Consider the following 10417-nt stretch of genomic DNA (forward strand, 5'->3'; position numbering starts at 1 on the left):
TTTATCAGACCATATCCTCTCTAGCTTACTTGAAGTTAATTTAAAATGAACCACTAAATCTTGTTAAAGAAAAGTTTTCTTCCTCCTCTCCCTAAAGTGAGAGGATATTTGGTGATTATGGTAACCAAGAGAAAGAGGCCTTTATTGTTACGGACTGTAATGGGGTGGTGTGGGGTAAGAGTGACCTGGGGGTGAATCTTACCAAGTCTGAAGTTGAGGGGCCTGCATTTGCCTCTCCCCTACCCTGTCCAGATTATATTGGGGTGATGTGCAGTCTGTATTTGAAGAGTTGGTCTCTGAACACTAGAAACCATCTCTCTGGGGTTTTTTGATTAGCCTGTACTAGACTGGTGATGGACTGGGTCCTCTCATCCTCTTCCCTCAAGAGGAAGGAACACAGATGACTTCTGCAACTTTGGACTGGTAATAAGGCAGAGACAACAGCCCCATACCAGGTCCAAGCCATCTGGTCCCTGATCTCTCGGGGGCCCTCTGCTGACCTGAAGTCAAATGAGGCTTGGGCCCTTCTGGCCCTCTGCTGCCCTCTGCTGGAGCTGCTGGTCCAGGCAGGGACCTGAGCCGAGTAAAACAGTACCGCCCACCTACCCCCAGCTTCCTTGGGAGCCACCGGGCCTGATTCTTGGTGGATCATCATCTTGAGGTGCCTTTCCTGCCTCTCTGGGCCCTCCTACTACCTTTGTTATACCTCCACCTCTGACCCCCAACCACAAGAAAAGACCATGGACACAGGCTGCTGCTCACTACGGTAGTGGTTTACTGGGTCAGGCTAGGTTGGAACCCTTCTTAGAGCCGCGGCTCCTCAGTCTCGAGGCCGGTCCTGTTTGGGCTTCAGGGGAAGGCAGCTCCCGGCACTGGCCACGGACGCACAGTTGGCCGGAGGGGGTCAGGCAGCAGGTCATGGCGGCGGGATCCAGGTTTGGCGGTAGCGGCATTTGCTGGTGCACCTTCTGCGCCACGCGGAAGCTGCTCCCATCTGGTCTGCAACCCTCCAGCTGCCGCTGGCCGGTCACCATCAGGCATCCACCGTCCACTTGAACGACCAGCTCCTCAGGGGTGAAGCCGTGGGCATACACCTTCATCTGGAAACCCTCCTCCGCATGGACGTTGTCCCGCACAGCTGCCAAATCGTCCGTGAGCTGCTGTACCGGTAGAGTGGCCACAGGGTTCTGTTCAGCGAAGGCTGCGCTGGGACATCGGGATGCCACCTGGCTCCCGTTGGGGAGACTGCTACCGACCCACTGCATCCGAGTGAGCAACTGCTGTTGAAGGGCGCGAGGCTCCGAAGGTAGCGCTCTGACCAAGGACTCCCGGAGAGGAGTCCCTCGAGGCTCCACGCGGCTCTACTCCCACTCGCGTGGCTCCGCTCTGTTAAGGGGCCTCCCTTGGCTTCCCGCGAGGTTCACTTCTGCAGAGCTTGTGGTCAGCAATGCACGCATGTCCCACCTCCACGGGTTAGCAGCCACCCTGGTGTGCCCACTGCTGCTTTTGTCCCGGATCCTGCCCCTTTCTTGGGCCTTTTCCCCATCTCCGTCAGCCCGCGGGCGGCCAGGGCTGTGACCCAAACGGATAAGCCAAAGGAGGCTGGCAGTGCATAAACCTGACCCTGGAGCGGTCACCAGCACAGAGAGGAGATGAGATTGAGGCAATATTCCAAGTATCAGGCCTGGGGGCAAACAGGATTGTCCCCTGAACAGAGCCATCAGAGTATGACTGCGGGGTCATCCATTCTGGGAAGATCCTGCCCTTCTCTGACCACGCCCAATCCTGCGGCACGCTGGGATTGGGAGGTGGACGCGCCTTCCTGGCCCCAGGCTTAATATGGCAGGCTCAGAGCTGTGCTCTGGGACTGCAGAGATAAGGATGTGGGCCCTGCCTGATAGATGCCCACGGGGTAAGGGGAGAGTCCTTCCCATGCACCCTCCTCTGCCTCTACTTCATTCCCACCGCGGTAGCCTTTTTCGTTACTACGGCCATGACTCTGGCGCTCAGTACTTGGTTATAATAAACCCCTTTTGTTAAAGTATAACGTACATAAAAGTGCGCAAAACACACCCGTGTAACCACTTCACAAGTCAAGAAATAGAGCTGCTTGTTGCCTTTTAATCGCCACTGTAGCTGCACTTCTGTGTCTGGAGACGTGGGATAGGGCCAAAGTGGGGAAGGAGGGAGATGTGCAAGAAGCCAACTTGACTACAGGCCCCAGATCAGCATTTCCATCCTCCAGCTTGGGAGGTGATTCCTCGAACAGAAGATTGTTTTCTGGGATGCTTCTCCTTGCCCCAAGTAGGCAGCAATCTTGACTATCCTGGGAGCCTTCGATAGAGTTTACAAGTGAGGAGTCAATCTGGGGTGCTGGCTCGGGACTCACTTAGCTGTCCCGGATCAAGAGACAGGACAGAAAAGTCTGGAAGCTGGAGGCAAAAGGAGCGGCCGCGAAAGACTACAACTCCCATCGTGCTCCGGGGCAGCGACGCCTGCGCACTGAGCGCCGGTTGCCCATGCGGCCCTAGGGCTGGGAGCGCCGAGCCGCGCTCCGCTGCGGGGGAAGCCATGGCGGAACCTTCCCAGTCCTCGACCCCGGCCCCGGCCGCGCAGCCCCGACCCCTTCAGTCCCCAGCCCCTGCCCCAACTCCGACTCCTGCCCTCAGCCCGGCTTCAGCCCCGACTCCAGCTCCCACTTCGGCACCAGCCCCCGCCCCAGCTGCAGCCCCAGCCGGGAGCACAGGGACGGGGGGGCCCGGGGTAGGAAGTGGGGGTACCGGGAGCGGGGGTGATCCGGCTCGACCTGGTCTGAGCCAGCAGCAGCGCGCCAGCCAGAGGAAGGCGCAAGTCCGGGGGCTGCCGCGCGCCAAGAAGCTTGAGAAGCTAGGGGTCTTCTCGGCTTGCAAGGTGGGGGCGGGGCCTGGGCGAGAGGGGGCGGGGCCTGGGGCATCCTCGAACTCGGGTGGGAATGGGGGCAAAGCTCTAGCTGGGGAGTGGCTGCTTGTCCCCTGGTTACAGGGTTATTGACCGATTCTTCTATCTCCAGGCCAATGAAACCTGCAAATGTAATGGCTGGAAGAACCCCAAGCCTCCCACTGCACCCCGCATGGACCTGCAGCAGCCTGCTGCCAACTTAAGCGAGCTGTGCCGCAGCTGTGAGCACCCCTTGGGTAAGGCAGGTAGTGCCCTTGGAGCTGGGATGAGGGAAGGTGCTGCGTCCTGCTTGGACGGGATGACTTAAATGCCACAGAGCTTCATCTCTGAAAGACCGAAAATGCCTCCTAAGGAGGGATTGGACTGGGAGTGTATATGCCCCAACGGATAAGAAAGGAAATCTGCCAGCCCGGAAGAGAGAGGGGCCTCCCAGGGCTGGCATAGAAGCAGTCACATTGTTGCTTACACTGGTTGGAGGGACTGAGGGTGTGTCTTGGCTGGCAATGAAGAGGGGCAGGAAGTCCTGTTCATCTCTTCTGTCCATTTTCCCCAACTACCACTTGTCCTTACAGCTGATCATGTGTCCCACTTGGAGAACGTGTCAGAGGATGAGATTAACCGGCTGCTGGGGATGGTGGTGGACGTGGAGAATCTGTTCATGTCTGTTCACAAGGAAGAGGATACAGACACCAAGCAGGTCTATTTCTACCTCTTCAAGGTGAGCTTCCTCCAAGTGAGAGTGTGAGTGGTCGAAGGAAGGAGGCTGGGGCGGGGAGGGGTCTGCAGCTCTGTACTCCGCTGACCTCTATTTCTCCCTCTTCTTCCTTAAGCTCCTGCGGAAATGCATCCTGCAGATGACCCGACCCGTGGTGGAGGGGTCCCTGGGCAGCCCCCCATTTGAGAAACCTAATATTGAACAGGTGAGATGAGGAAACTGGTAAGAGAATTGGGGGCATCTTGGAGGAGTGGAGAGCCTGTGTTATCCATTCCCCTCAAACTGAGAACAGGGAAGAGGTTCAGAGAAGGAAGGATGCTTTGTGCTAACCTTAGGGTGGGCTTGGAGGGGGGAGAGGGTATAATTTCTCCTCAGAGACAGTCCCAGAGTGAAAGCCCCAGAGAGCCTTGTCTCTGCCCTCAGGAAGCACCTACTTTTGGATAAGAAGCCCCTGCTGGCTGTTCACACCTCCTCCCCTGTTTTGTTCCACTGCCCCCTTCAGGGTGTGCTGAATTTTGTGCAGTACAAGTTTAGTCACCTGGCTCCCCGTGAGCGGCAGACGATGTTTGAGCTCTCAAAGATGTTCCTGCTCTGCCTTAACTACTGGAAGCTTGAGACACCTGCTCAATTTCGGCAGAGGTCTCAGGCGGAGGATGTGGCCACTTATAAGGTCAATTACACCAGGTAGGTCCAGCCAGGGACAGCACAGTGGGGAGGCTTGCAGGCCCAGCCCGGACTCAGTTTCTGCACTCACCACCTCCCCACTCCCGCAGATGGCTCTGTTACTGCCACGTGCCCCAGAGCTGCGATAGCCTCCCCAGGTACGAGACCACTCACGTCTTTGGGCGGAGCCTTCTCCGCTCCATCTTCACCGTTACCCGGCGACAACTACTGGAGAAGTTCCGGGTGGAGAAGGACAAGCTAGTGCCCGAGAAGAGGACCCTCATTCTCACCCACTTCCCCAAGTAAGGCTCGTTTGGGCCTATCAGGATTTTGTACCACATTCACATCCTCCTTGTGGTCCCTTTTCTTCCAGGAAGGCTTCCTGGATTGGTCCCTTCTTTCCCTCCAGGAGCCTTCTGGGATCTGGGCCTCCACCTGGCTGACTTGCGCATGGTCCAGATGCAACTTGCTAGCTATTTGCCTTTGGTGTACTAGTTTGGGGATGGCAGTTAAATGGCCCAGGCGCTAACTCTGCCTCCACCCACACCCCTGATAGATGTGACTAATTGTTTCCCATGGGGTGTGGACACAGCTCAGAATCTTTCCCACCACAGCACTCCAAGAAACCAGAGCTTACACTTGAGGTGAAACAGATTTCCACCCCTCTCCTGGTCATTTCTGTAAGATTTTCCTCTGCTCTGCCATACTTTCTTTTCATTTTAAACCTGGCTCGTTGCTACCCAGTTCAAGAAGCCTTTCCTGACTAACCAATGCCCTCCTGGGCTCCTACCACCAGGTGGGAGTAAGATGAGGCAGGAGAAGGTGGATTCAGAGCCACATTTTGATACTGAGGCCCAGGGTGACTGGGTGCCCTGCCTGGCCACACAGCACAGGATGCCATCTGCTCAGACGCCACCTCCCTGTGCTGTTCCCATGGCACACTGCGCCTCTGGTCTCTGTTCTGGATTGTCCTGCCCTCCTGCCTTCAACAAGGGGCTCCCAGAAGGCAGGATGCTTTGCCTCCCCCTCGTCTGAAGGCAGAGGCTGTCTCTGTTCTTAAGCTCCCAGTTCCCTGAGGGCAGCGTGCCCTCCAGCCCCCCCGATGTCTGGCCCAGGCTGCCTCCTCAGTTGGAGGACAGAGTTGTGGGACAGACTGTCCCCTCCCGCCCCACAGATTCCTGTCCATGTTGGAGGAGGAGATCTATGGGGCAAACTCTCCAATCTGGGAGTCAGGCTTCACCATGCCTCCCTCAGAAGGGACCCAGCTGGTGCCCCGGCCAGGTACGTGCGGGCTCTCTACTTGGCCTTCCTAGTTGAGCTCAGCCCCACTGTGGGGGAGGGACTGCGAATGGCAGCAGTGGGGAAGTGCAGGGGGGCTCAGTTGGGGTTCAGAGAGCCCAGATCCCTTTGCAGGATGCTCCAGCACCTTCAGTCTCCATCTCCTGATTTTTTTGTCTCTCTCTCTCAGCTACTGTCAATGCCGCGGTTGTCCCCAGTGCCCCCATCTTCAGCCCCACCATAGGTGGGAGCAGCAATAGCTCCTTGAGCCTGGATTCTGGAGGGGCTGAGCCCATGCCAGGTGGGTACTTGACTCCGACCTCTGCCACTCATTTCTCCTTCCCCTAACCTCTCTTGTTGTCCCTGGGAAACCTTGCCAACCTCCCTAGCAGGCGAGAAGAGGAAGCTCCCAGAGAACCTGACCCTGGAGGATGCCAAGCGGCTCCGAGTGATGGGCGACATCCCCATGGAGCTAGTCAACGAGGTCATGCTCACCATCACTGATCCCGCTGCCATGCTGGGGCCTGAGGTGGGCGGCCTGGCTTACTGACCAGTAGGGGAGGGGCCTCGCCATCTGAGACCTCGGCTCACCACCCCTTCTCTGGTACCCAGACCAGCCTGCTGTCGGCCAACGCAGCCCGGGATGAGACCGCCCGCCTGGAGGAGCGCCGCGGCATCATCGAGTTCCACGTCATCGGCAACTCACTCACACCCAAGGCCAACCGGCGGGTGTTGCTTTGGCTCGTGGGGCTACAGAATGTCTTCTCCCACCAGCTGCCACGCATGCCCAAGGAGTACATCGCCCGCCTTGTCTTTGACCCGTACGTCCCCCCTCCGGAGAGCCCAACCCCAGGCCACGGCCTTGGCCTCCCCACTGCTCCCCCTGCTTTTCCCTCCAGCCTTGAGGAATTCTTGCTCCTCAGTTCCCAGCACTGGGTACAGCTCAGGTCTCCAGGGCTGTGGGTTTCTGGGAAGCATTTGGGGGACAGGTAGGGACTGTGACCTGACCTCTCTCCCCTCAGGAAGCACAAGACTCTGGCTTTGATCAAGGATGGGCGGGTCATTGGTGGGATCTGCTTCCGCATGTTTCCCACCCAGGGCTTCACGGAGATTGTCTTCTGTGCTGTCACCTCAAACGAGCAGGTCAAGGTGAGTCCAAGCACCTGGTGCCAGCCATGTCCCACCTGCCTCTGCGTCTGGACCAGGTGAGAGCAGCACGGTGTGGTAGCGCAGCTGCCCCCAACCCTTAGCGGCCAGGCAGTTCCTCACAAACCCACAAGGTGGCAGTCGTTCTTTGACAGCTGGATTAAGGAAACACCTGTTGACGAATGGAACCCAAGAATCTGTAACACTTTTATTTTGTTTTCTTCTGGCTTTGTTGAGGTGTGACTGACACGTAGGGCTGTATAAGTGTTAAGGTGTCCAGCATGATGATTTGAGAGACGTACATCATGAAATGATTACCACGATGAGTTTAGTGAACATCTGTCCTCCCACGTAGACACAAAATTAAAGGAAAACGAAAAAAAGATATTTTTTTATTTGTGATGAGAACTCTTCGGATTTACAGTAACAGTTTTAAATGGCCCAGTATTTCCTTCATCATAGGAACATTTACATACGCTAGGGAGTTAAGTTTTATAATATCCCTGTGCTGAGTGATAGTCCTGGCTTTTCTGCCCTTTAATTGTCACAACAGACCCATCATTAGGGTCCCTGGTTGTCCTGTTTTACGTAGCCTGGATCTGCATGGTGCCTCCTTGGTCCTGTCGTGTGTAGGAGACAGAGTGAGTGTGTCTTTGGGATTCAGATGCTGCGATGAGTGGGGCCCTTGTGATTCCCCTTCCTCTTCCCCCCAGTTCCGAGGCCCAGGGAATGGGACCTAGTGGCCTGTGGACCACAGCATACAGGTTAAGTTTGGATCCTGGTCCTCCTGGCTGTGGCTGGCCACCTGACCTTGGACACATTTCCAAACGTAGCTGAGTTTCAGTTTTATTTCCTATAAGATGGAAGTAATGATAGCTGTTAACTTGAGGATTGATCTGTAAAGAACCAAGCACCACACCTGGCCCAGAGTAAGCGCTTAGAAACCCAGCATCCTTCGCTTTTCTCCCCATAAACTCTCCTTCCTTGCTGATCACCTTCCTCCTACCTAACTTGGATCCCCTAGCTATCCCCACCTCCTTTCCAGTCAGCTCCCTCCTCTCCCAGCTGTCCTGAGACCTCTCTAGCCACAGGCCTGACCCCTCCCCCTGGTAAGCCCTTCCCCCTCCCCCACAGGGCTATGGGACTCACCTGATGAACCACCTGAAGGAGTATCACATCAAACACAACATTCTCTACTTCCTCACTTATGCTGACGAGTACGCCATTGGCTACTTCAAAAAACAGGTGACCTTTGCCTCACCCCGTGCTTGTACCCTACCTGGGGACAGGGGGCATTCTGTCCAGCCCCCTGGTGTCCCTTTGTGTCCCCTGTTCCATCCAACACCTGCGGGGAAGTCCTTCATGCCTGTCTTCCTCCCTCCTGCTGCTGCCCCAGGGAAGAAGAAGGTTCTCTTAAAGGGCAGCGGGCAGGCCGGGAGAACTGGGAAGCTCTTGGGGGTGAGTCAGGAGGGGCAGCCGGCCTGCGAACATTCCAGGGACAGATTCAAGTTGGAAAAAAACCTTGCTGATGGGATTGGCCATAACTCTTCACCCACTAGGGCTTCTCCAAGGACATCAAGGTGCCCAAGAGCCGCTACCTGGGCTACATTAAGGACTATGAGGGCGCGACACTGATGGAGTGTGAGCTGAATCCTCGGATCCCCTACACAGAGCTGTCCCACATCATTAAGAAGCAGAAGGAGGTGCGCATGCGTGTGTGTGCACATGTGCTCACATGCACACGCTTGCATCTGTGGGGCTTTTTGTGAACATGCATTTGAGGGTGAACACACGTGTGGGTGTATAATGCATGTGCACATGTGAAGTGGGATGGGCCAGGGTCTTGGTCCTTACTCTGCCTCTTAGGGGAAATTAGGAGGGGCCCTGACTGTGGCCCAGGGAGGGTGGTTGCTGGAGCTGGGGTTGGCCCCTCAGACTTTTCCTTCCCTCAGATCATCAAGAAGCTGATTGAGCGCAAACAGGCCCAGATCCGAAAGGTCTACCCTGGGCTCAGCTGCTTCAAGGAGGGTGTGAGGCAGATCCCTGTGGAGAGCGTCCCCGGCATCAGTGAGCAAGGGTTTTTGCCGGGGAGGGGGTGCATACTGCTGGGGGTGTGGACAGGCATTCTTAGGGGTGTTTTCCCTACTCCCCACTTTGCAGGAGAGACGGGCTGGAAGCCGCTGGGGAAGGACAAGGGGTGAGTTGTGTGGAGGGAGAGGAGGGGGAGGGGGAGGCAGAGGGACCAAGAACCTCAGACTTGGCCTCTCTCCCTGCAGGAAGGAGCTGAAGGATCCGGACCAGCTCTACACGACCCTCAAAAACCTGCTGGCCCAGATCAAGGTGGGGAGACTCCCTTCTGGGAGCCCCCATGCCAGTGGCTGTGGCTTTCTGACCCAGGGTGGGTAGGGGGTGACAGTCACGAGCTGGGTGGGGGCACAGTGGCCCAGCCCCAGCTTGGCTCTCCTCTGCAGTCCCACCCCAGTGCCTGGCCCTTCATGGAGCCGGTGAAGAAGTCGGAGGCCCCAGACTACTACGAGGTCATCCGCTTCCCCATCGGTGAGCACCCTCCGTTGCAACCCCTTCCCTCTGCCCCCGCCCCCGCCTGCTGCTGCCTTGCCTGGGCCGTGCAGCCTCTGCAAGGCGGGCCCTTCTCTCCCGCTGCCCCAGACCTGAAGACCATGACCGAGAGGCTGCGCAGCCGCTACTATGTGACCCGGAAGCTCTTTGTGGCCGACCTGCAGCGGGTCATCGCCAACTGCCGCGAGTACAACCCCCCGGATAGCGAGTACTGCCGCTGCGCCAGCGCCCTGGAGAAATTCTTCTACTTTAAGCTCAAGGAGGGCGGGCTCATTGACAAGTAGTGGCTTTGGACCTCGGCCTCCACCTGCAGTGTCTCCTCCTCGGGTTTTCATCTGATTCCTGGGCTGCCCCTGTGCCCAGGTGCCCCTCTGTGTGAGACTCTCCAGCCAAGGGCCCTCGGGCTCCCCCAGGCCTGCAGCTCTGTCCCACCCTTGGGGAGGGGTCTCCTGGGTCTGGGGCCCAGCCTCTCTAGAGTGGCTGGTGGCCCTTAGCCCTGGTCCCCTCCAAGCTATAGAGTCCTGGAGTCCTGGCCTGGCCCAGGTCACTGTTTCCGCAATGGCAGGATTGCCAATTTTCTCGAGTGAGGGGGCTTCAGGGGTTGGAAGTTCAACCTGGACTGGAGGAGCCATGCTGCACCCTGCACTGCCCTGTTTGTCCCCCAGGGGTGGGGGGCATGGGGACCATTCATTTCCTGGCATTAATCCCTTGGAGGGAACAATAAAGTTTTGTTTTTTCTCTGTGTGATTATTTCTTCAGTGGAATCCCCAGCCTTAATAGGCCGACCCTGTTCCCCTAATACTGCCTGCAAGCTGGGGCCACCCTTCCCAGCAAGCCTTATGCCTGTCGCACACCCCTGGGGTGATGGGGCCTGCCAGGCTGCAGTCCCTTACTTTTCCCTGCTGGCTGCTCCTGATCCAGACGCCAGGAGTGGCACGCATAGAAATCACCTGGCTGCCTTCACCTGGCTGGACATGGTTACAGCTGACTCCAAAAGGGGCAGGATAGGAGAAGACGAGGTGGTGAAGATTCCACTCCTGGGGGAGGGGCTAGCAGGACCCAGGAAGAAAGTAAGGGTTCCTTGCTGTCAGCAGCATTTCT

The 10417-nt window shown here is 57.1% G+C and overlaps 2 protein-coding genes across 3 annotated transcripts; one reads left to right on the forward strand and one right to left on the reverse strand.

The window, feature by feature from the left end:
- Positions 1 to 752: 752 nt before the first annotated feature.
- On the reverse strand, positions 753 to 1338 carry HSPB9 (heat shock protein family B (small) member 9). Its single transcript, XM_006199491.4, has one exon. The coding sequence runs from the start codon at positions 1263 to 1265 to the stop codon at positions 783 to 785; it is 483 nt and encodes a 160-aa protein (XP_006199553.1). The 5' UTR covers positions 1266 to 1338; the 3' UTR covers positions 753 to 782.
- Positions 1339 to 2488: 1150 nt separating this feature from the next.
- KAT2A (lysine acetyltransferase 2A) lies at positions 2489 to 10063 on the forward strand. 2 transcript variants are annotated; one of them, XM_015235164.3, is made up of 18 exons: positions 2489 to 2910; positions 3050 to 3173; positions 3510 to 3655; positions 3768 to 3857; positions 4155 to 4336; positions 4426 to 4617; positions 5490 to 5596; positions 5784 to 5894; positions 5983 to 6122; positions 6206 to 6414; positions 6616 to 6742; positions 7874 to 7984; positions 8299 to 8442; positions 8692 to 8806; positions 8900 to 8936; positions 9016 to 9079; positions 9211 to 9295; positions 9407 to 10063. In XM_015235164.3, exons 1-18 carry the CDS (start codon positions 2572 to 2574, stop codon positions 9598 to 9600), a joined length of 2517 nt encoding a protein of 838 aa, XP_015090650.2. In that variant the 5' UTR covers positions 2489 to 2571; the 3' UTR covers positions 9601 to 10063. The 2 variants fall into 2 exon arrangements, with proteins under 2 accessions (XP_015090650.2, XP_072795420.1); XM_072939319.1 differs by having other exon boundaries at positions 2490 to 2910; positions 5986 to 6122.
- Positions 10064 to 10417: the final 354 nt, after the last annotated feature.

The sequence above is a fragment of the Vicugna pacos genome, chromosome 16, assembly GCF_048564905.1.
Source record: "Vicugna pacos chromosome 16, VicPac4, whole genome shotgun sequence".
Classification (NCBI taxonomy): Eukaryota; Metazoa; Chordata; class Mammalia; order Artiodactyla; family Camelidae; genus Vicugna; species Vicugna pacos.

Coding starts and splice junctions, on each gene's coding strand:
- HSPB9 (XM_006199491.4), bottom strand. CDS start 1,265: ATGCAGTGGGTCGGTAGCAGTCTCCCCAACGGGAGCCAGGTGGCATCC.
- KAT2A (XM_015235164.3), top strand. CDS start 2,572: ATGGCGGAACCTTCCCAGTCCTCGACCCCGGCCCCGGCCGCGCAGCCC. Junction 3,174..3,509: donor CAGCTGTGAGCACCCCTTGG/GTAAGGCAGGTA, acceptor TTGTCCTTACAG/CTGATCATGTGTCCCACTTG. Junction 8,937..9,015: donor CCGCTGGGGAAGGACAAGGG/GTGAGTTGTGTG, acceptor CTCTCCCTGCAG/GAAGGAGCTGAAGGATCCGG.